The sequence below is a fragment of the Pezoporus wallicus genome, unplaced genomic scaffold (genome assembly GCF_028554395.1).
Source record: "Pezoporus wallicus isolate ANWC-B61680 ecotype Strahan unplaced genomic scaffold, APGP_CSIRO_Pwel_v1 contig_13458, whole genome shotgun sequence".
NCBI classification, from domain to species: Eukaryota; Metazoa; Chordata; class Aves; order Psittaciformes; family Psittacidae; genus Pezoporus; species Pezoporus wallicus.
Genome location: NW_026635549.1, coordinates 756,164 through 781,901, shown reverse-complemented (window position 1 = coordinate 781,901; position 25,738 = coordinate 756,164). Strand labels below are relative to the sequence as shown.

The window sequence follows — 25,738 nt, the reverse complement described above, 5'->3', positions numbered from 1 at the left end:
TAGACTAACCCCTCTTCTGCCCCAGGAGTCTGGGTAAGTATGGAAAGTCTTAATCCTTGGTAAACTCTACTGTGCGGTGGCTCAGCTAATCATTTCATGCTCATTTAGGTGCAGGTGTATTAGACTATGATCACTTAAATAAATCGGGAGGTCTCCATAATGACATTAAAGTAGGGCATATATATTCTGAATGTGCTGTGTGCGTGTTTTCAGTCTGTGTCAGCAGGACCAGGCCTTTATTTCTGTTTAATTTGTCACAGAAATTCTTAAAAGTTCTAGCACAAGATATAAATAGGAATCTTCAGAAAAGCAGGGCTGTTTTGTAGGTATTGAGGACTGGCAGTATTGTGCTTGGGTTTTTCCTTCAAGCTGGTATTCAATTCAGGTAATTTTCCCCCCCTCTCTCATTTTTCTTTTAAATGAGAAACTTTGGCTAAAGAAGTTAATTTAAAGAATTCTATACAGTTGGTGACTTTGTAAATAGTTCAACAGAGTAAACTTGTTTTCTTAAATAATTCAGACAGTTTTTCACTAGTTAAAAATACAAAACTATGCTGGTAAATTGGCACTTTAAAATGTGTAAATACTTGTGAATGTGAGTACTTTTCATTAAGACTATTCCCATTAACTTAAAAATCACTGTCTATATGAGCGTGAACTTCAAGATATGGGCATTTAATTAGAAGGCATTATCTCCATCTTCAGGTGGAGAGATTGAGTCATTTAATGCTTTCCAAGCTGCTTACCACATCTGAATTCCTGATGCATAGGTGTTTTTCACAGCATCTGAGCTCTCCTCTGCCTATCTATATTCTTCCATACAATGATATAAAGGCGCTCAAGGAGAACTTTCTATCTCCATGGGTTGTCTATGCTCTTGTCAGCTCTAGACGAAGCAAAGAGCTCTCCACCAACAGGGTCTGCTGTTTGCAGGAGCCAACTGGCAACTGATCCTTGTCTATATGCAGAGATTTGGGAAAGCAAAACCGTCTGCCATAAGCCACCGTGTGAGATGCAGCAGCTGCTGCTCATGGCATAAAAGAGGTGGGTCCCGGCAGTCACAATGGTATCTCACAGAAGTAACAAACTTGTCTCTACACAGATGTCCCTGGGACTGCCTGTCCCACCTCCATTAAAATGGCCATATTCTACTCCTTCCTATGGCAGGCCAGATCTAGCGCCTTGAGCATTTGGACACAAAAAAGTCACCTTATCCCCATTTCAAAGAGCAGGGGTGAAAATTCAATCTCATATTATCCCTTAGTGCAAGTTCAAACATTGCTTTGTATGAGGTATGGATAGATCACAAAATATTAGCTTCTCCATTGATATAGTTGATATTCAGTGATGTAGGGTCTTTCCTGGGTGGCCTCCAATGATGTGCACTCACAGCCCAGAAGGCCAACTGCGTTCTGGGCTGCATAAAAAGAAGCTCAACCAGCAGGTTGAAGGAGAGGATTCTCCTCCAGAGCTCTGGTGAGACCCCTCCTGGAGTACTGCCTAAAGCCCTGGAGTCTTCAGCACAGGAAAGACATTATCTGTTGGAGCAAGTCCAGAGGAGGGACACAGAAGTGGCCAAAGCACTGGAGCCCCTCTTTTGTGAGGAAAGGCTGAGAGACTTGGGGTTGTTCAACATGGAGAAGAGAAGGCTTCAGGAAGACGTTGCAGCCTTTCAGTACCTAAAGGGGACTTAAAAGAAAGGTGGGGACAAACTTTTTAGCAGAGCCTGTTGTGATAGCACCAGGGATAATGACTTTAAACTAAAAGAGGGGAGATTCAGACTAGATAGTAGGAAGACAATTTTTATGATGAGGGTGCTGAGGTGCTGGCACAGGGTGCCCAGAGAAGCTGTGGCTGCCCCATCTCTGGCAGTGTTCAAGGCCAGGTTGGACAGGGAATTAGAAGGCTTTTAAAGGTCCCTTCCGACCAGAAGTATTCTTTGATTCTGGCTTCTGATACTCACCAGTAGACCAATATCTGCAAAACAAAGCCTTGCCATCTCCATTCTATTCCCCAAAATGACCAGCTCAACTAAAGCGTAGACGTAGCTGAGGTCCTTGAAATGATCTAAGTAGAGTCCTTCCAAATGACAGGACAGCTGTGAAAACTTTGGTTTTGACTAGAGGTTTGAGACTCTTTTGTTCTAAAGGAACATGTGACACTGTTGTGTGCAGTCATTTTGATTTTGATGGGGATCTTTCAAGTTTGTTTTATATTTATATTCTCTGGTTCCTTTTGTACATGCTGCCTGTGGTGCAACAAGCTTTTTCCCTTTTTCTTTCATCTGATTCTTTGAGAAGACAACTTCTCTTTAATCACTGTCAAAGACAGCTTTGGTTTTTAGGAGGCTTGATTAGTGTACGGGGAATTCAGAGAAGGGAAACAGAGAAAGTAATTTTGAGTTCTAACAGAAGATTAGAAGAAAGTTAACGATGCATATAGCTTGGCCAAGGGGCTATAGATCATCTTGATCTTCTGGTATCTAATGCATGTGGTAAGGAGTTAGAGGAATTTTTAATGGTATAGCACCCAAACAAAAAGTTGAGCAGTAAAAACAGGGAAGGGAAAACACACAAATCTATACTATGGCACTTCAGAAATGTAAAAGAAATAAAGGAAAAAAGGAACTATTAAATATTATAATATCGTCAAGGCTGAATATCTAAAAAGTCTTTGTGAATCTCCAGGTCTTTTCTTTTTTACCTATATTGGTCTTCTTGATTCTCACACGATATGTCAGGTGCAGCACTAACGATTGTTATTTGAACTACAGGGAGAGGTATATACACATTATTTGAGGAACTTCTGTGTAAACATGGCCATAATACATTCAGAAATAGTTGTTCCAAGTTGATTCATCTATTTCCACATTATGGTGCGATATGAAAGACAGACATCATCAGAGAACCTGGAATGGCTTAGTGAAGGCAAATGCCAGAGGGACTGGTAGAGCCAGAGGAATTTTACCAGCTGAATGGACCAAATGGGGATGATACATGGAACAATAGCTCTTGTTCCTCCCACATCCATCAGGTGAGGGAGAGAGTAACTTTTGCAAACACTAAGCTCAGACAGTAGCAGGTGACTTATTCACTGGTAGGGTAATTTTACTTGAAGTTTGTGACAATAAGTACACTTCAATTTGCTTTTTGCTAACAGCAGAAAAGGTGCACTTCATTGTGGCAGCACAGTGGTCTGGATCAGTGCATTCAAGTCCAAAGAAAATTGCAGGGCTCACAAAACTCAGCAGATCTGTGGACTCTCTTTTCACACAGTAACACCACAATATATGTTCTTTTGTGTATGCCATCATACAGAGCAAAAAGTGGACATAGATTTTTCTGACAACCCTTGCTCCTGCAGTATGGCTGTGATTTAATAGCCTTTCCTGCCAATTAGCAGTCTACTTCTGTGTCTGTGATGAGTGCTACTGGGAAAAAAATAAAGATAGAGTAGGATCTCTGAGCAAATGTTTTCTTATGTCAGTTTTCTATATGTGGTTGTCACTTAATTGAAGTAAATGTCTTGGACAGTTGTGATATGAGTTATTCCAATCTGCCATTGGAATGAATTTTCCTTTTCTGATCTTTTCCCAAATGACTGTGTGTCAAGTAACAGTTTTTCACTTGAAAGCAACAATTAGTATGAAGGGATGTATTTTGTGCCTTGTGCAATACTCAGGTGATTGGTGTTTGATGCACCTTAACACTGAACTGAAATCATGGGTGTAACCAGTTCTGATTGCAAATCTGCAATAGGGTCAGGAACCAGGAAAGAAGTTGGAATGTTAATGAACAGAAATGTCCTTCCGAGAGAACAAGCCAGCTGAATGCAGTCAGATCCAAAAGATCCAAGAAGTGGCTAATTTTCTTTCCCTTCTTTGAGATCTAAATTTGAGATTAAAGGCAGGTGATTTTAAGTAGTCACTGTGAATATTAATTGAAAATAACATTTGTGTGATTGAGACCAGTTTTAGATCAGGACATCATGTTTAAAACATTGGAAAGTGCAGATGCAATGTATTCTGATATTGGAAATGCTAATTACTAGGACAGATTGAGAGTGTTACTGATCACTTAGATGTCTAAGATGGGTGGATATTTGAACTTCTAAACCAGTTATATAGCACAGTTTTCTGGCATTTATATAGTAGTATCTTCCAAAAATATTGTCATGCCACCCCTCCTCCCAAATTAACGCTTCTAAGGCCAGTGATGTAGTGTGCTCACACCTTAAGGTAGCACTGTGATTCATGTTTTAATGATAGTGGCTGCTGGCTGTAACTATGGAATGTATTGTCATGGAAACTACACTTTTCTATATTTACACCAGTGCTGGTTATGCGAGAGACAGTACTTGAAAGAAAATCTGGATAATATATAGCTTAATAATGAGACAGGCAAGCTAGGAATAAACAGATCAAAGATACAGCAATGTTATGGCTGCTGTTTGTCACCATGGTACATTTCTAAACAGGCTCAGTCACTGTTTCAGATGATATCTACCACAGCAAGTCAGAAACAAATGCTGCTGCCATGTCACTTTGGACTAACAGGTTGGAGAAACTTAGATTATTGATGGCATCTTGTAGTGAACTCCCATGACATGTTAGGGGAAGAAGTATGAGCTGAATGAATTGAGGACACTGGATTCTAAGAGCCTGTTATTTGCAAGAAATAAATCTTCAGGAATGAAACTGGGTTGCAACTCTAAATGTGGAGCAGTTCTATCTGTCACTTCAATCTAGAAACTGCTATCATTTTATTGAGCTTGGGCTCTTGCAAACTCTTGACTTCAAAAATGCAGAGTAAGAAACAATAACCGGAAAATGTTCTACCAAGTTGGAATTTAACTACAAACGAAAACCCAGGGTTAAAAGGAAATTATGGCATGGTGCAAAAGAAAGAGTAGAATCAAAGCTGTTTAAGGAAATGGTTCTTTTATGGTTTTGAACTTTGTAAAGGAAGGATAAGTTATACTGAAGAAATTCTACTTAAAATTTAGATACATATATGCAATAGACATGCATGTATAAATACTTATACAAATATAAAATCTTAATAGGTCTCCCACATTAGGGTCTGCAGTCTCAGGTGGATCTCTACAATTCCTCCTCTTTGCTGCTTGACCTGGCTGCACACAGAGACCTCCATGTGCCATTTTCTCCATTCTGTTGTGTAACAAATTCCTAGTTAGGGCTTATTACAGAAAATTGTTTCAGTTGTGCCTTAAGAACTCGCTCGCGATTGCCAGGGAGACAAGCTGCTCTCATTTCTTTAGAAAGAGTTTCTAATTTGATAGGCAGAGCTTGGTGAGTTGCAAAAAAGCAGGGTTAAGTCACTATGAAACAACTGCTGGGTTTACCTTGCTGTCAGCTGTGAAAGCGTTGAAGACATCACTTTCTATATCGTAGCCTTTTCATTTTGCATTTGTGTGCGTGCCATGACCGAACCTAAAGCTGAAGGATACATTCATCCAACTTTTGATATAAATAATCCTCTTAAAAAGCACAGCTAGCGGTTTGCTCATCCAAATGCTTTATTATGCATTTTCAGCTGGTGTTGCTTTAACTGAAGGAGCAGCGACAGCTGTAACTGAATCCAAACCGGCATTAATGCTCCCAAACTTCTTTAATTATTGCATTTCTGGAATACAGCAAGCTGTTTGCAGGTTGTAGGGTTATAGTACTGGCTGGAGTCATTAGTTATATTGCTTCCAAAGGAGAGTTTAAAGAGGGTAGAGCTTTAAGCTTCAAGCTGTGCATTTTCCCTGTAACTTTATATCTTTATTCAGTGTCTCCTGCAATCCTTCAACCTGTCTATTTGTAAATTTGTGCCTGGAGAAAGCTCCCATGTGGCAAGCCAGGATTGGATAAATGTTACTTGTGTTTCTCTGATTGCAAACTCCCAGCATCTGGGATTTTCAGCTTTGAGTACAGGTTTTTTTCGTGCCGAGATTCATCTTTTTGGGGAAAGCAAAGGTCATCGCTTCTCCGGAGTTGCGACTGATTTGATTCTTTTTCTCGGGGAGGCACGGGGAAGGGAATCCTTACTGGAATGCATATTGATAAAGGCTGAGGATTCTGGCTTCTTAGATAAGTAATTCTTTCTTTTTTTTTCCCCTCTTCTCTCCCCACAATGACTATGTATTGCAGCAACTCACTGGCTTTTTACCAAATCAGGAGCTGCAGTATTTTTCTTCCGATGGAATAATTTCAGCCCACTTCAGCTAGCATGACAATCTTATGTGATTGTTATGAGTAGGCGTTTACATCCTTTTACATGCTAATACTGCCACACCTGCTGGTCCCCCTCATTTCCATCTCTTTCTCTCCTTTTTTACCCCCCCTTTTTTTTTTCCCCGATGTGAAAACTAATTTCCCCGAGGAAGGGAAATCCTGAGATTCGTGATCAATGCTGCATCGCTGATTCATCAACAAAGAAGGGGATGGCTGAATGGGACACAGGTAGAGATTCAAGCAGGCTGCTTCTGACCAGCAAGAGAAAAGCTAGCTGTTGAGCAGCATATGTTGCCACTCCATGTGCTGTATTAGCTACTTGTTTTTAGCCTTCAGTAGGCTGCCACTACTGCAGCACTAAAGGAATGTGCCCTATTGTTAAAAATCCTGACTGCTTTACACCAATGATTTGCCACTGCAAAGTTGCATGCACCAACAACACTTTGTCGTTGATGTTTGGATGCAAGGTAGGATGTGGTTAATGTATTTAAATGCATGCTGTAACTCCTTTGAATATCTGTGCTATTTAATTTCATGTCTGACTAGAGATTTCAGTGCAAATTGCGATATGTTGCCTATAAATCAGGGCTTACAGCCGATCCGTTTTTAATGTTAAGAAAAAAGAATCAGAAGTAAAGCTTCCTTATTTCCCAGGGTTGTATGAGTATAGAAATACATAGGAGAATCTAACGGATTATGAAGTATTTGTTTTAGAGTTGATTGTATACTTAACTAACAGTGCTAAGATTACTAAACCACTACTCTGCCGTTTGCCCGGCTTTATTGATTTTGATGTGTAATCTGCTATTACAAAAACACAAACCAACCAGATTGAATGTTTTTTTTTTTTCCATTTTTATTGCTGGCATGGCTTTTAACCATAAAAGCAATACTAAATGTTACAGCCCTGCACTTCTCTGTACGAAATACACAAAGTGAGCTCCTGAACCCATTTTTAAGTCTACAGGAGTATCTTTAAATAAGTGTTTTCTTTAAGGAGCTGGACAATCATTTAATTTCTCTTTTAAATTGAAATCAAAAGGTGGCGCAGTTAGCCAGAGAAGTTTCTTTTCTGGCTGTGTAATGCAATCCCACCCCTATTTTTTAAGAAAGGTGTTGGATTGGACTGTATTTTTACCCATATGCATCCTGACTTGACATTAGTCTATAACCAGCGTTGTTTGTTATTTCTGTTATTTTAGTGAAATGATTGGAAAGTGATGGCATGTTTTTAAAACTTATTTTCTTTAGGTAAACAAGTTTCATTGTTGGATCACTGGTTCAATCATGCTGATTTTACTGGGGGAGGGGGGTGTGTACAGATTTTGTCCCATCCTTTTTCTTGGTATCTTTAAATACTGGCTGATATTAAAACTGTTCCTCTATGTTTAAATAGGGTAGGAAATATAGTTACATAAAAATGGTAGCAATAGTAATTATTAATTATTTTAAAATTACCTGTGTAACTTTTTAACCCTCAAAAATAGCTAAACTACAAAAAGCAGATTTTAGTTGTACAGTCCACAAACTAGGGAGCGCAGTGCAATTTTCTGAGTTCCTATGTGACAGAGTAGCCTAAATAAAATCAAGTAACTTTAGGAAATAGGTTATAGATGGCCCAGTGCACCCTAAATATAGTTCAGCTAGAGGTTAATGACAGATCATCTACTACTTCGTATAATATATTTAAACTCAAACTAGGTTACGGTCAAATATTTACATATTATTTGTCTACCTCCTTCTTTTCCTCAAACTGCAGCCTGCTTACATCTCTGGTGACTCGAGACTTTCCTGAACTAAAGTTTCTTGTTTCCTTACTTCCATTATAAATAGGCAATAATACGTTCTATTAGTGAAAGGGTTATAATTTAATTGCTGTGTCACGATGCCACTAGTGATATAAATAGCATCAAGAGTTTAACAGTTTAAGAGCTTTTTTAATTTTCATCTTTTTCATGAGAAACATCCTTTTTTTCTTTATTTTTCTTTTTTATTTTACCTTTAAAAACTTAACCTCTCTCACTTTCCAGTATTAAATTCTAATTACTAAAAGTGAACTGTTAGTTGGGAAAATAAAATGCAAGCCATCCTACTACAAAGGTAGGCCAGTGGCCTGGGGACTAGTATCCAATTTGTATTCCTGCCTGTAAGCATGATTTTCAAAGGACATTCTTTGATGCACTTAAGTTCTTTCATGATTTTTCAGATCCTGTTAGGAAGGAGCAAGAGAATAAAAATCAAAAATTTCCAACTTTTTTTCCTCCTCTTTCTTTAGTGCTTCAAGCTCATTAGTTACTCACAGTCAACGTTTTATCTTCTTGTGGTGGTCTATGGACTACTTCTCGAATGAAAAGTGGATGTGTGGGATGGTGATCATTCTCAGAAAGATGAGAAGGAGAATGAGCAAACTGAGTTATCTTGGGTTGGTTCAACACATGTTGGATTAGTACTCTTTGATACCACTGTCAAGCACACATGAGATATTCTGTACACATACCAATGCATCACTTCAAATACCTTTTTCTCATTTCCATTTGTTCTGCAGCCCATATCTAAATAAATGACTTTCTGCTTTGGACTCATAGGGTTATATTTCTAGATTTATGGGTGCAGATCCATCGTTAACAAGCCAAGAAGTCTGAACAAGAAGTAAGGATGTTTCTGTTTAGGAAATCTTTTAGTTACATGGCATGAAATCATGTATCTAAACATGCTCATAATATTATGACTTCTACAAGCACGTTGTTCTTGAACTCAGGAAGGAGGGTCCGAGTGGCAGAGGAAATCTAGCTAGTGGAATAGTCTACAAAGGAATTCAAAGTTCAGGCAAATATCTCCAAGTGATAAAATGACCAGGTCAGGTAACTAGCAAGTTACAGGATTGCAGTATTGCTCACACTGTATTTACAGGTTTTACTTTTAATTTTACACCAGATACAGTCTTCCTTTTCTATGGGCACAGAAGTGAGTAAGAGAAATGCACCACATCAAAACCATTACACCCATTTTGATCTGGTCCCAGTGCTGTATTTTTTTCAGTCTGCTCACTCCTAACAGGTGGTGCCAGGGAGTTAATGTGGGGGGGCAGGAAGAGAGTGTGCATGTCTTACTACACCATATGTTCCAAAGAAGGCAGTAGAACAGTCTTAACTGCGCCTGCGGGAAGTTTTTCTTTTCAACTTGATTTCCTGAACTTTGATAGTTAACCTTGTCCTGAACCTTTACTTTCAATAACATCCAGTTTTATGATCCTTGACCTTGAAATTGCAAAGAATTCAGAGCAGTTGAATTTGCAATGCAAGGTAATGTCTACCTGAAGTGGCACCACTGCAACCTACTTCAGCATATTCAAGCACTTCTCCCATTTCTGGTAGGGAAGTACCAGTGTTTCTATTGCAGCAGTACAGAGCTGAAGCAGAGAGGGAATAAGCAGGTTTCAAAATATGGCCCTCAGGTGCCATGAGGTGTTTTGCAGAACTGTCTTATTCATAATCTTGCCGGGCTGGGACTTGAATGTATGTCCCCCGAGTCCTAGAGTTGCTTCATAGCTACCAGGCTGATTTGTGTCTATGGATTAAAGGATGTCTTGTGTGTAAGGTAGACCTGCGTTCCCAGACCTCCGTTGAGAGGAGTGCTGAAGCATATATCAGATTCTTACTGAAGATGATGAGACTTAAACACACACTTAAATGTCAATGTGTGCTTACTCACTTTGCTGAATTGGGCCCTGTAATAGTTTGTTCAGTACTGCAGAAGAGTTACCTCCCGACTCTTAATATCCTGCTCATTTTGCTCTTATTAGGAATGCTGGGAAGGGATTTCAGGTTGACTGAGACATTTCTTAGATTACATTTCAGCCACAATTTTGACACTCACATGGAAGTGTTTTTCTGCCTTATCTCCTTTACCTCTACATGTTGAAAATAGATATTGAGGAGATGCCACTGAAAGAGGAGTGACTTCCCTGATTTTTGGCCTTGACTAGGTATTGTGATAAATCTCTGAATTAGGTTTATTTTTATGTCTGTCCTGGTAAAATTTAAAAGTTGTTTTATTTTTAAAAAAGGGATAAGATGTACCTTTCTCTTTTCCCTGTCCCCTTTCTTTCCTCTTAGCACATTTATCACAACCAGTCCTCCAGCACAACAACTGATTTTGGTGGGTTTTTCCAACTACTTTTCTGTTTTAGCTGAAATAGCAAAATAGTGACCTATTCCATTACCCAAAGTGAGTGTAGAAGTAAAACCACTTGTTTCTTCAGCTGCCAAAACATCTATGTTTTGAAAAACTTGCATTACAGAAGGTTTTATTGTTAAAACAAATATTAGATGGTATTACTAAATGTCTTGGTATTCATATTTATTACTTTTATCATGACCAAACTACTAGAAAACTACTAGTTTTCTGTACTGGTGTTAGCCTCTTGAACAAACTCTGATAATGTCACTTAGTTCTTAATTGAGAATAGTCTCTATATTGTCATAGCCTAGGTCTGGTAATTTGAGAAGAGGGTAATGTACTTCTCCAACTAGGTATGATACACAGTAGACTATGGTCAAAGGCTTGCATGCTTTAGCTTCTTGATGCATCTCCATGAAGTCAAGTGGGATTTTGCATTCCATGGGAGAGTCTGAGGTGGTTTCTGGTCGTAGTTCTGTAGAATATTCATTCAAATGATAAATGAGCTTTTGAAATTAATCTCCCAGCTCTACCCATGTGTCCTGCTTTGTTTTGCATTACAGAGTAGGCTTGGAGTGTGTAAACAGAATGCCTTTTTAATGAAACTAAGCAGAAAGATGAACTCCAGGAAGACACCAAGTACTCTAAAGTCTTGCAGGTATTCAGTTTGTAAAAATAGGTTAACACTATTTCAAAGTAAAACACAAAATGTGTAATGTTATGGTTGAGTTCTTACCAGCTTTTCATCCTGTGGCTCCATTCCTGCTGCTTGCTGATGTGGACATAACCTCTGACTCCACTCACATATTTCAGTTCTGATTTTTGGGGCACCCGAACTGGACGGATGTAAAAGTTTGTGGTCATTCTGACTTCTGTGATCCATGTATAGAAACCAGTGTATTGTATAGGGTTTGAGAATGTTCTGTAAGTGTTCACTGCTTATTCATAGACAATCAGCAGAGTAAGCCAGCTGGAACATTACTGCCACTTGCTATGCATAACTTTTGACAGTGGCACTGAGAAACCTGCTTCCACATATTATTCTTGTTGGGCCACTGTGGTGTTAAAATAAAAATGCTCAGCAATAGAAGGAGCTGCAGAAGAGATGGAGGATTGCCACTGGCAAGTGGCTCTGAGTATGACTGGTTGTGTCACAGAGGATTTGTGCATTAGTGTACAGGGCTCAAGGAAGGGAGAGTTTTTCTTCTCTTTCTGGCATAGCATCTATGCAAACTACCATGGGGTGCAAGCCAAAGCACATTCAGCTTGCCATATCTTTTCTTTCTGTTAGGTATTGCCTAACCCTCTACACTTTAAAACTCTTGGCTCAAGTACAAGTGCAGCTCCCTTCCCAGCAGCTCCCACCCATAATCAATGTGTATGGGAACAGATGAACTATACATTGTACTTCAAGGCCACCAGCTTGAAGTTTTCTGAGGCCAAAGTAGTAAGTTATAAGGCTGTGGGACCCTGCCAGGATCTCCTCCCAGTATTGAAAAGTTAATAAAGCAGATCCTGCTCTTCAGGACTTCTTGTTCCATTGAGGAGCATTGCACTGGTGAAATAGTCTGGTATCAAGGTGAGTAGACTGCAACTTAGTAAATGATCCTGAGTTTATTATTTTTCAGAGTGGGTGTTGCAGAAATCAGTATTGCAGGAGGTACAAGGAGAGGTAGGAGGCAGGAGGAGGAAGATCCATGTGGGGCAAGTGGAGAAAAGGCATGATGAAGGTAGATGCAGAGACAGCAGCTCAGTGGTAGGATGAGAAGGCAGTGGCCTGGGCAGGGGTTTTGAGGAGGCAAGAAGAGAAAGCAACACTGGTGAGGTCTGGCTACATGGAAAATGGAAATAATATTGTTAGGTCTTGAATCCTCTGAAATGCTGGGCCTGTCTCTTTAGTCAGGTAGGAGTCAGGTCACTGGTTAGGGTATTCAAACAGGCATTGCCATTTCAGTCTTGGAGGTAGCTCACTCGCTTGCTGTCATTCACTGGCACTGGCCAACGTCTGAGGGGGGTGATGCCCAGGCATTTTCTAAAAGCATCAAGATCAGATGTTAAAAATAATTCTGCTTGTGTGAAAATACCGCATCTCACTTTTCTGCCCCTGTCCTGGCCACAAGCTCCCTGTACGCTGTGAAGGAGATGGATGGCTGGTAGGAGATTCGCTGAGAAACCACTCCTTAACAAATGTGCAGTCAGTTTAAATTAAGAAGACAATGCTAAAAGTGGCTTTTAAAATGAAGCTTTGTTTTTTGAAAAGTGTATGCACTGAAAGAAACTTCTGTTGTAGGTGGGATCTTCAGTCCCTGCATCATTTTGAATCACTGGCCTTTTCTCCATATTTTGGCAGAAAATCTGTTTCTAGCTGCCATCAGGGGCTGGACACTGGACGGGATGGCCCATGATGTTTGCTGTACATGTTTCTGTCATCACTATAAGGATACTCACTAATAGCACAGCAGTGGAGTCTGATTTTCACCACTCTAGATTACTTAAAATTCACCTGAAGCCAAAGGATGCTATGCATACCTTCTGTATTGTACCATTGTACATATAGCGATGGTGAGAAATAGGTTTGGGGTTCTTTTAAGCTAGTAATAAAGTAGAGTTGAGTGTCATGGTCACAAGCACTGAGTTAGATACTATGGCAATAAAACGCACCTATGGAAAAAGTAAGTCAGAATTCATATAGAAGTTACTGAATATTTTGAAGGAGAAGCTCAGAGTTTTATCAGACACTCAATGTTTAAATTATACTTCTGCTTTAAATTATACATAATAATTGCATAAAATGAGGTACTTTCAAATAGAAATGTATAAATACTGGAATGACTTGATGCACGGTTACATGTGCTGATTGATTTTTCAAACTAATTACTAAGAGAAGGTAATATATAGACTTTCATTTTAACTGTATAAGGTGTCATAGAAAAGAATGATGATAAATGGTGTTATATAAATATATTTAAGTGATAATAGCAATAAAACTGAAAGCTGTCACCGAACAGCTCTCCTGATCTTTGAAAAGTAGCTTTTATTTTTGCAGTATAGCTATTAGAAATATTGTCATGAAGAAAATATAGATACTTATTACTTGCGCTTTCCTGACTATATTTCCTTCAGCTTTAAGCATTCAAAATAGTATTAATAATCATTAAGGGCAGGATTATTGAAGAGAGCCTAGCTGGGGGTGGTGCTGAACACAATGGGAACCTGAATGGGAAGAAAGATTACTGATGGGGATTCCTCTGACTCCCTGTGGGAGTTAATCATCTATAATCCCAGGAGAGTTGGCACAGAATGATCTGATGAAATATTAAGTCAGTTTGGGCTATTCTTTTGAGTTGTTTGGCTACGGAGTGTATTGAGAGTATCATTATGAATCTGTAAGGTAAAAACAGTCCTCTTCACCCAGCTTCAATGAGCATTTGCATCCCTTAATGCTCAAATACCCCTACCATGTTGCACGTGGCCAGAAAACAGGCTTTCTGAGAAGATGTCAGACTCTTAGAGAAACTGAGAAGTTTCGTTTTCAATTTTTTCCTCGAACTGGCATTTCAAAAACCTTGATTCTGAGAACCCTGACGCATCGTATTGGGGAGATTTCCTTCAGGAGATGCTCACAGCTGCTCAGTGTAATTAAATGCAATATGCCCAATATGAATTTTCGGAAATATGTAAGCTGGTGTCAGCACTGAAGTGCACAAAATGAATCACCTGGAGGCTCTGTAGCTATGGCAAGTGTGGTACAGAGCTCATCTCAACAGGTAGCTGCCTGCAGATGACAATGTAGACATATAGATTTCTTTGCAAAATGTGAACTCATCCTTTATGGAAAAAACCTGTAACTACACTTAGGGCCAGTAGCCCTAAGTAAAAGTAAAAGAGGGCTAATGAGTATACTCAACTACTCTACTCCTGATACTCTATATTGCAAAATTGTTAATTTTGGCCCTTCACTGTATTTTGGGGTGTTGCCAAGCTCTTTCAAGACAATTTGTGTGCATGGCTTGAAGGGCTGTTCATGGACTTTCCAAGAGGGAGTATGGATGATACTGCATCATGGAAGATTACTTGCAGCCTACAGCCAGTCCTCTCAGTTGTATCTTCAAATATCATCCACCTCTGTCCCTTGGCTTCACATGTTATTTGAAAGCCTGCAACACATCTCCCAGTTTCATTTGATAAAAATACCTCTTTAATAGCAACATGGACACAAGCTTCTCCCAACAACTTTTCCTGGGAACCAAGGATAATGAATCATAGAATTACAGAATGGTTTGGGTTGGAAAGGACCTTAAAGATCATTTAGTTCCAAACCCTGCCAAAGGCAGGGATACCTTTTATTAGACCAGGTTGATCACGGCCCCATCCAATCTGGCCTAAACACTGCCAGGGATGGAGCAATCACGGCTTCTTTAGGCAGTCTCTTCCAGTGCCTCACCACCCTCACAGTAAAGAATTTCTTCCTTAAATCTAACCTCAGTCTCCCCTGTTTGAGTTTTTACCCGTCACCCTTTGTCCTATCGCTACAGTCCCTGATGAAGAGTCTCTACCCAGCATCCTTGTAGGCCCCCTTCAGATACCGGAAGGCTGCTCTGAGGTCTCCATGCATCTTCTCCTCTTGGGGCTGAACAGCCCCGATTTTCTTAGCCTGTCAAAGAAATGGATGTATTTAACGTACTAGATGTAATGTAAAGGTCTCAGTCCTGATTCCACAGCTGGGAGCTTGAAAAATCTAACAGGGCAGAGGCCATAATAGCTCTGTCAGGTTTGGTTCTTCTGGACCTACAGCCACCACACCTGTGACAGTCCACCTGGAATATACCCAGGTATATCGTGTTAGAGCTCTAAGCTCAAGTCTATAAGAAACTTGCCATGGACTCAAAATGCAAGAGACCCTGTGTCTAGCACATAGGGGTACTCCACCCTCAAATACTTCCCACCAGCTTAGCCTTATCCACTTACACTTTATTAACTATAGGTCCTGCAAGTAAGAGAGAAGTTTAAGTTCAATGAATTAAAAAATTGCCTACCTATAAGGGCATTTAAATTAGTAATGCCTGCTTTTCTACCACCTTGCAAGACTGGTATATAGCTTATAACAGCCAGCTATTGAAGTCTATTAGTCCTGGTGCAGTGTTTCTGAGGTATTATGAGCTGGCAGTGAGATACCTTAAAATCCTTACGTATCCTGGCGATATCCTAGTCTGTATTAAACGTACTTCCATAACAGAATAATCACATCCATAAAACATCAAGAAAACAGTCACAGCCAGAGAGGGGTCTGTGGCCTCAATTTAAGGCAAGGAACAGGAACTCCCGATTTCTATTCCTGGCACTTACAGAGTTCCTTCTGTGGCCTGAGGCAAGTTGTGCCTTGTGTCTCCATCTAGAAAATCAAGTTGATAATACTTGAGAATGAGTAGTTATTGCATGCATGCAGCACTGAAATGAAATTAAATGTGCAGTGTAAGTACAATGCAGCATTGATTTTAAGGACCAACATAAAGCCATGGGGAGGCTAAGGTAGCGAAAGGTATAGGGGCAAATGGAATGATATCAGTGAAAATCAAAGCATTTCCTCCTCCTTTTTTGCTGGCCAGCCTTTCCCCAAGGTATTTTTGTCAGGTATACCTTGAAATACTATAGTTCATCCTATTTTAAAGTTCTTCCTCCAGGTCTGAGCTTTCACATCCCATTTTTTTGCCCATAGCAAATAGTTATGTTTGAATTGCAAGTCTCTGGAGAAGGGGGTTTGTTAAGAAAGTGCTGACAGGCTCTAATCTCCACCCATCCAAGTAGTGTTACTATCATCTAATTTATTATATAAAATTGCTGTAGGGGAGAAGCACTTTTCAGAGCTCTGGTTATTTGAGTTTTTATTTTGCAAAGATTGTTTAAAAATAGTCATAGGATAATGATACATGAGGCAGGAAGCAGATAAGCTGATGAACTTAAACCTGTTGCAAGGAAGCAAATCAGCAGCTGCATCACACAGATTTTTGTTCAGGAATTCTGCTGAGGCTGCCCTCTAGGAGCAGCATTCAGTCCAGTTCAGAGGGCCATAGGCCTCTCCTAAACTACACAGTAAATCCTAGATTCTAAAGCCTACAATGAATTAAGCAAAGCTCTGTAGAGTCCCATCAAATCCAGGACACAACAATCTGCAGAGCTGTGACTGAAAGTCTTCTCAGTATTGTCAGTAACATTTACACTTTTCCTCCACATTCCATTCCCCTTGTTAGTGTTTGCACTTGGATTTCCAGTCCTTGGCTTGAGCATGATAATAAACTAGCTGAGTAGGAACTAAACACTTGACAGCATCAGAAAGCATACTACTGCACTGGCAAAGTTAACTGAGGACTAATGCTCCATACACAGTAGCTTGGGCTGTGAAATAACCAGGACAGTATGTTTTCATAAGACAAAGTTTGGTGGTACATTTTGAAACATGTATTCCTTCCCAGAACAATTAAGAAAACTCAGGGGAAAGCAGAGAAGGGAGAAGAGGATGACCTAGAAAATGCACTTGAGGATCTAATTTTGTGCGTATGCATGTCTTACAGGCAAGCCTGTTGCACCTCCTCCCTTAAAGACCCGGTGTTTTGCACTCTTTGCTATATGCATCAACCCCCACGTGAGTTCCAGGCATGCAGCTCTCGAAGTTTCCAGCATTAAGGGCATGTCTTTCCACTGTCTTGAAGTTCAAAGCTTGTAAAGGTGTTGGAAGCTGGCAGAGACAGAGGGAAGAGAGACTTTGTGAGACAAACTTTCAGAGGATCGCAAGATCTGGTTATGACAAAGGAGCTTTTGTATTAAATTGTTATTGTAGGGCTGCTGAGCTTCACACCTGCTTCCTCAGGTCAGGCACAGCTGTAAGGACAGAGCAGCATCGTCTCCCTCACAGCGCTGAGAGCTGAACCTCAGGCTATTGCATCTTGTGGTGAAGCTGGCTTCCCAAAGCTGAGGTTTACTTTTCTGTCTACAGTTGCCTAATCTCTACTGATGTGATGTATAAATCTCTTACTGGCACTGGATTGTGCCTTTTCACAGAGCATTAGAAATTACTTCTTCCTGGTGTAACAGGAATAAAAATGTTCAGTGGGCTGAGCCAGAGAAATGGAGCTGCTCTCAAACTAATCCACATTCTTCATGCAAACACCAGCTGTTTCTTGATTTTGTATTCACCAGGAGGGACAGCACAGGCCTCCATGAGTTAATAACTTTTCTGTTATTAAATGAGAATTAGTTGTTCTGTAGTGCGATGACTTTTTTTCCTACTGTCTTCAGTTTATTCACAAAAGAAAGGACTTGAGGTAGGAATAGATCAGCTCATGTTATAAGAATGTGTACAAAGTAATCACAGAATCATTGAACTGTTGATTGGAATGGACCTTTACAAATTACCTCATCCAAATTTCACTGAAAGCAGGAGAAATGAGAGGTGATTTGGCATGCAGCCGTACACCTCACTTTGCAGCAGAAGCAGTTTGGTTTTTAAGCAATGCCAGGTGAAATGCCTCCTCATCTAAACCAGAAGTGAATTTGGGGAGCATAATGCAGTGTTTAAAACAAGGGAAAGGAAGTTAAATGTTCTGGGTGTTATTCCCTGTTCTTCCATTGATCCTATAGAAGGTATGGAAAGAGTCAATCTAGCCCATTTTGATGAATCTGGGAGGTCTGACAGAGGCTAGTATATATATATAGGACCTTTTGTCCTTCAGTTTCTCTATTAGTAAAAATATTCACGTGGAGTTTGTGAGACTCTCAGGTCAAGATTCCTGAGATACTTAAGTACCAGCCCCCTTGACTTCTGATGGCAATTGAGCACCTTCTAAGGATCTGACTATGCAGCAGTTCTCTTCTGCCAGTGCTTCCTTTATTCAGCACTATGCCTTACCTCCTCCCTTGCTTTGCTTTACTTCCCAAATATGTGTATCTGCTTTCTTTGCTGTTGCAGGCTCTCACTTAAAATTCGCTGTTAGACCCCAGGTCAGTGAATGTGGTTGGAGAGAATGAAGTTATCAGGGTGTTTCTAGAGTAAATAGCAGTAGGCATAGGGAAACGTGTCCATACCCTCTCACATATATGTATGTACACACAAACAGGTCTCAAAACTCTGCACTTACCTGCTACATTAGCAAAACTCCCACTCTTAAATCCTGAAAAAATTGGTGACTCTAGGCCTTGGATGAGATGGTGGGTGGGTGGGAGAAGTGGAATGTCTGTTTAAGGCTGTAAAGTTGCATTTGAAAGTGTCAAATGTGTTTGTGGTACAGAGGTCTATTTGCTTTATATGGAAAACGCACGTTGGCTGGTCCCTGAATTTTGTTATGCAAAAGCGAGAAGTCAGACAGGACTTTAAATGATGCAGTAAATAATAACATAATTTATTGTCAAAAACTCTAATAAGTTAAATCTGTCAATGTTTTTAAAGCATTTCTTTAAGAAGGTTTTAACTCCTTGAATTAAGAGCAATTAAATTAAAATAAGCCAAGAAAGGGAAAGAGAGCAAATTCTGTTTTGAACTTCCTACCTAACTTATTCACCTAGTTAGATGGTGAGAATCTGATGCAGAGGTCCCAAGTAAGACTGATAAAGCATATCGTGGTGACATACCTCCGTATCAGTAATTCTGGGTTTGGCTAAACCATGTAAAAGACTAATTTAAAGACCAAGGCACTGTATTAATAAGACATCTATCCTTTGGTGTAGTTTAGCTTCAGAAGGCAGTTTTATTGAGATGCTTACTTACTCAGACCTCAGTCAGTACCTAAAGAAATTTGGCTATTTGGTCTGAAAGCATAGTTGCCCTTTTAAAAGGTGCAAGGCCCCAGAAGATTGCATTCTCTTGCTTTTTCTATAATGCTTAGAATAGCTTGACGAAACCTTCTCAAAGTCTCAAATCAGTATAAAGGGCAACACTACATGTGGTCCATTCGTATCTGTTGGTTTTTAGTTGGATAGGACCAGCAAACTTTGGTACAAAATGTACTGAAGAGGACTAATGTAGCCATGCATTCAGTGGCTTTTTTTTGAGTACAACTCAAAGCACAAGGAAGTTATAAATTAGACTAAACGCAGCATTTCTTTGGTGTTCCTTAGCTATTCTATTTTCTGCAGGTGAATAAAAGTTCTGATAATCTTAATTCACCAACTGCAAGGCAAAATTCATTTTTCTGGTGTCACTAATAGGGAATGGTTTCTTTTAATTCAAAAATATTACTGTGTACTGCAAAGAATGAGAAAATAATGAAGCTATACCAGGCTAAACGAGAAAGTGCTGGAAACCCGCATGAGCTCAATAGGCTTTGAACTTGTTACTCTGCAAATTGCATTTTCTGTGTGTGAAGCTTTGTAAGTGAATTTAATTTCTCTGCTTTATAATAATGTTCTTGAGCCTACAGTGTGCAAGCAAAATATTTCTGTCTGACACATGCCTGTATAATGATGTTTGAAGTTTCACTGCCATTCTTAAAAGATCCTTCTCCTTTGAGAGGCATCTGTCATATGTATGGGTTAGCAGGTGAGATCCCAAAAGAAGAGCAAAGCACTTGCATAGTGTTATCCCTAAACACTTAGTGCCATAAATATGAGCAGTGACAGCCAAGGACTTGACAGGTTTGTGGTTGGAAACAGTCTTCAGGTGGTGGTGGCCTTCTGGCTGTGTTTGCTACCAACTACAGCTGTTTTCATCACTTCTTCAGCTGTAGGTAACCTATTGGCCTTGCCTGCAGAGTTGATACAAACAACAATTTAGCAGCTTGCCGCTGAGCTCCAGCTTGAACCCTGAGATGAGTGCAGACTGCTTAGAGACACATTGACTTGCTGCTATTCCCTGCTTCCAAATGCACCATTGTGCTCAGGTGCTGTCTGCAAAGATCAGTTTCAGGTGCAATTCCGCAACAGAAAACACATTTTTGAACAAATGCACCTTGAAAAACTGACAAGTGAAAAAGGCTCTGAATATTTAAAGGAGCTCTGTAACTCTTGCTGTAGATTTTTGGTCTGAATAGCTGCCTTTGAAAGGATGCTTTATTAAGTGTATTGAGAACTTCCAGTCACTAGCTTGACAGCAAAATCCAATTGAGCTGCTTGATATTTATGCTGGGAATACTGCTGGAAGAGGGGTGTTCATCATTTTGTCCCATACATGGCGTGGGTTGAACTAAGGAAAGACAACAGTGCTTGTCCTATGGGTCTTGGTGATCATTCCTTGCTTCTCTTTGCCTCTCAGGTGAGCATTGAAGAGCTCTGTTTAGGTTACCCAGCTCTTTCAATCCGCAAGTCCTGCTCTTCTGAGACTTTAGGATCAAAACCAAAAAACCAAGGTTTTTCCCTTCACTTACAGGGACAGGCTTTGACTTACCTAGAAACAAGATACCTGTACTCTTCTCAAACTCCTCAGAAAGCCTCATATGAGTAGAGATAGGGCAGTCTTCAGTGGGCATTGCAGAGAGGGAAAAATATCAAACTGGGGAATATTTCTGGGGAAGTAAGAATTAATCTTCTCTTGTTTTCAGTTGAGATTTGTGTTGTATTCCAAAGCTTGGTACAGACTTCTCAATGAGGAGCTTAAGGCCTGGGTTTTCTTCCTGGAATTTCTTTTGGGTGGGTATTTTTTTTGTTTTTGAAAAGCCAGTCATGGATAACAGTGATGAAATTAGAAAATACTGGTGCAGCCCTTGCACATAGGTGTTTTGTTTGGCTTTGTTTGGTTTTCCTGGCTGGAGGAACTGTACGTCTCTTATCTTATAAAAAGAAGGATAAGAACCCTTACAACAGCTCTAATTCATGCTCTCCTGCTCCGCGTTCTAGAGATGCAGTGTTCTGTTTTCAAAATTAACAGGCCCTCTTCTCTAGAAAGCTTTGCAATGTGTTTGAAAATCCGAGAAATCAATCAGTGACATTCTCCTGTATTCATCCTGTGATGGAGTAGTAACCTGTTGTCCCATACATCCACTTGATTTTTCAAGGGCTTCAATTGGATACTAAAATGCTGTAGAGCCATTGATTGTCGTTCGACTTACTGCGAGTGAAAATTGTGTTTGTTTTTATTGTATCCTTCAAACTGACTGAGCTAAGCAGTGATGTGTGGCTATTTACTCTTTTCTGTATAAACTCTTAACTCTTGACTCATGGGAGGTTAAAGCTCTGATTTGTTCTATTCCTGGCCCTATCACAGACTTCTGTGGCTTCAGTGTGTGACCTGTTACTATATATACATGCCAAGTATTGTATTATTTAATGCTACTATCTAGTCCTATTTTCAGCCCCATGATTGATGCTTGCAGGCAATTCAGTTTTATGATGATTTCACCAAAAGCAGCAGTATTGCCATTGTGTGGGCGCCCAGCTGGGGTTGCATTAAACAGGCAATCTTCTTTACAGGCCAGTCAGTGACAGAGGTAGGAATAAAGTAACACAGGGCTAAATGAGGAGTTCCAAACAGCACCTTTTTTTTTCTCTGTTTCTAGGCTTAAGCATCTCCACTACTAAAAATATTGCTGGTTATCCCTTTAAGAGGGAAATGTTAATATACAGGATCTAATTACCTCTGTCTAAGCTGATACGCCTACAGCACCTTTTACATAACCCAAACACTTGAGTTCCAATTATACAATTATATTTTAACGTGTATTAAGTGCTATTCCTTTAGGGAGGAGACTTTTACTGAATATTTTAACTAAACGTCTTCCTCAATACAGACCTATATGGTACAATCTCATTTCATTACAGTGCCAAAGACTTGCTTTCTCTGAGTTCCTTTCCCCTTGAATACACCAGCTGGCTCTTCAGAAAGCACATTTTCCACGCCTGCAGCACTGACAGCAGTATCTGTACATGTACATCAGCTGCTGGCTATGAAGCTTATATTCCCAGGGTAGTGGCACTGTTACTGCAATTAGATCAATAATGCTGGCACAGTGAGAGTATCCTCTGGTTTGCACACAACCTATAGGATAGCCTCAGTCTCTAGAGCAAGCAACATGTTCAAACAAGGAAGAAAGCCTGCTGGCCTCTTCAATAGCATGTCTTGCTCTAGAGAATGATAGCACAAAAGACTGAGTTTCCCTTTACTGAAAAGACAGACGACTCCAGTGACTATTCTTTTCCGGTATCCTCATGCAACTTCTGTAAGACACAGAAGCTCTCAAATGGAAGGAAGACTTATTGAAGAAGGCTGTTTCCTGTATACTTTTAATTATTAACGTCAATGAGGTTTGTAGGTCACCTCTTCTGAAAACCCAGAACCTAAGTTTAGTGTGAGGAGCCTGAGTGTATTCCTACACTCAGACCTAACTCAAGTTGTCTGAACATCCAGGCAAAGCTGGACTTGTCCTGAAGTAGCACAGGAGAAGAAAAAGGATGAACAAAGAAAGAGTGAGTGGAGGGCAACCCTCATGAGCAAGGCTGGGACTGCTGGTGTTCCCCAGGCTGGATTACATGCGTGTGGGGCAATGGGTGCTAGTGGAGGGGAGAGATCAATTTGAAGAAATGTTCTGCTTCTTCCCATCCCTTAGCATCAGCCTATGCCAAAAGCTGGCACAGTTTATGCTGCAATTGCACAGCTTGTGCTGAGTTCATTGCTGCCATGGAGGTTATGTTATCAGCAGCTGAACCACCTGGTTTAACACTGACGCAGCTATTTCTGTACTATACTGTAGTCACTCCTGCACTGTATCCCCTACTGTGAAAACCAAGCTTTGGAAATGTTGAATAAAGTTATGACATTGGGCTGCACCCGTCAGATACACTGAATTCATGACTAAAGAAAAGATAAGCACTTTTAATTACAAAGCTAAATTATTAAAACATTGGGCTTGTTTTATTTTAATTATATAAACCCAGAAAATCTGGAGGTAACGTTCCCATGGCAACCTTAGCTCCATCTCCTGTGTGCAGTGGATGTATGTGTATGTTTGTGTAAAATAGGATCATTCATTATCATGATCAGAGTGATTTAGGACTTGCTGATCAGGAAGACATTAATCACACCAGAAATCTCGTCTTTAAAAGTGATTTATTTTTGCTATTTCTCTAGCCAAGTGTTGCAATGTCGAGGAGATTGTGAATTTCTGTCCAGCCTGATAACTATTCATGCTAAAACATAATGCCTGAACAATTCATATCTTGTCATAAATCTGATCTATCATTTTTCAAATTTAGCCATGATTGTGACAGGTACCCTGCAGTCATGAGTCTCAAGAGCTACCAAGATGAAATTGTCAAGCATTTTTTTTCAGTGAACTCACTAATATCAAGCATATGATTACACATTGCACTTTGATGCTAGCACTTAATATTGCAGAGCTAATTTCACCCATAAAGTACTTTTTTAAAGGGTTAGGTATCATTTGCGTGTCCATCAAGGATTATGAAGGATGCAGCAGTCTGGTGACGTAGCAGAATCGTCTCCAGACCTCCTGTACCACCCGAAAGAATAATGTTTCCAGCAGGCATTCCCATGAGACTTAATCTCTTAATCTCTTCCTTAATGTCTTCATCTGTATCCCCCCCCTTTCCCATGGCCAGCTTTTTCCACCACCCCACCCCCCTTTGTGAAATGTACCTAGATGGCGAAGGCATTAAAGGGTACTAATCATTTTTATTACTGTCATGAGATTCAGTGAATGGCATGTTCGTGGTTGTGAGCTTTACAAATATTATGTAAAGTACTTTTCCAGACTACAGCTTCTCTTTTTTTTTTCCCTGTGCTTGTCCTGTATCTCTATTTTCAGTGACATAATTTTTCAGGGTAGTGGCTCAGAAAAAAAGATTAATACTTTAGAGGAAGAACTGAGTGTGTATAATTTTTTGTACACAAATGAATACACATCCCTTCACCTGCTGAGTATGATCATATTCTTGCTGAGCTGTACTCTGCTCTTGTGAGACCTCACCTGGAGTATTGTGTGCAGTTCTGGTGTCCTCAACATAAAAAGGACATGGAACTGTTGGAACAAGTCCAGAGGAGGCCACGAGGATGATCAGGGACTGGAGCACCTCCTGTATGAAGACAGGCTGAGGAAGTTGGGTCTGTTCAGCCTGGAGAAGAGAAGGCTGCATGGAGACCTCAGAGCAGCCTTCCAGTATCTGAAGGGGGCCTATAGGGATGCTGGGGAGGGACTCTTCATTAGGGACTGTAGTGACAGGACAAGGGGTGATGAGTTCAAACTTAAACAGGGGAAGTTTAGATTGGATATAAGGAGGAAATTCTTTCCTGTTAGGGTGGTGAGGTAGTGAAATGGGTTGCCCAGGGAGGTTGCGAATGCTCCATCCCTGGCAGTGTTCAAGACCAGGTTGGACGAAGCCTTGGGTGAGATGGTTTATTGTGAGGTGTCCCTGCCCATGGCGGGGGGTTGGAACTGGATGATCTTAAGGTCCTTTCCAACCCTAACTATTCTATGATTCTATGATTATAGATACAGAACATAAGCACAATTTATGTATAAAGATATTTTGAGCAGACTCAGAATAATATGAAGATTTTCGGGCTTCTAAAATTTCAAAGATATAAACCTAAAGACAGGAAAGGTTAGAGTTCATTGTATTGAAGAGCTGTGAGTATATACAACAAATGTAAGTATTAACTCACTGAGAATTCATCCAAAGAAAATTGAGAAATATTAAGAAAGAAATTTCACAAAAACCCTATTCTGTTGTCGTTGGGAGTATTACATGTCAGAGCAATGAAATTTGAGAATGCCTTTAAACACTGAGTCTCCTATAGATATAGGAAAGCTGGACCAAATGAGGTAGAGCAATTATTTCTATTCTTTAAATACACATTGTTTTCCTGTGAGTCATGAGGTCAATGTCTAATACTTCACGTCCTGCTAAAATTGAACAGCATAAAGATTTCCTGCCCACACGTTTCTGAATTAGTAGATTTTATTTATTTGGATCTAGCACAAAAGCTGAAATGTGTGTTTATGCCCCTGAAGAAAACACAGCACAGTTATACTCCTCAAATGTCTTTCATTGTAATTACTCTTCTTCTGCTTGTAGTAGCATTTGCTGTATTTTGTTATAAAGACAGGTTTGAAATTAAACTTTAAAATCAAGAAGAAAGAAAGAAGAAGAAGAGCCTCATGACAGACTTCTTTTAGATTAGTCCTCTCTAAAATAACCAGTAAATGCCTCTGTCTTCATGTCAGTAAGACAGTCTCTGGGTCATGGAAGGTGACATCACATTTATTTGGTTATTCCCAGCTAGCTGAAACCAGGCATGATCTAAAGGAGACCTCTTGCAAGTGCTGTCAGAACTAAAGCATTACTGAGCACAATTCATAGAAGGAGTTAAAAGGAACAGAG

The 25,738-nt window shown here is 40.0% G+C and overlaps 1 protein-coding gene across 13 annotated transcripts in view; it reads left to right on the top strand.

The window, feature by feature from the left end:
- Positions 1-25,738, top strand: part of DLG2 (discs large MAGUK scaffold protein 2) — a 995,744-nt gene that overhangs the window by 364,235 nt on the left and 605,771 nt on the right. Inside the window, exon 1 of one of the 13 annotated variants that reach the window (XM_057396727.1) lies at positions 6,130-6,705. The exons of 10 other annotated variants lie outside the window; for them this stretch is intronic. In XM_057396727.1, coding sequence (XP_057252710.1) covers positions 6,604-6,705 — 102 coding nt within the window. In that variant the 5' untranslated portion in view covers positions 6,130-6,603. Of the gene's footprint in view, positions 1-6,129; positions 6,706-25,738 lie in introns of those variants that run through there. 2 more of the 13 variants (XM_057396733.1, XM_057396738.1) reach the window with 2 other exon arrangements.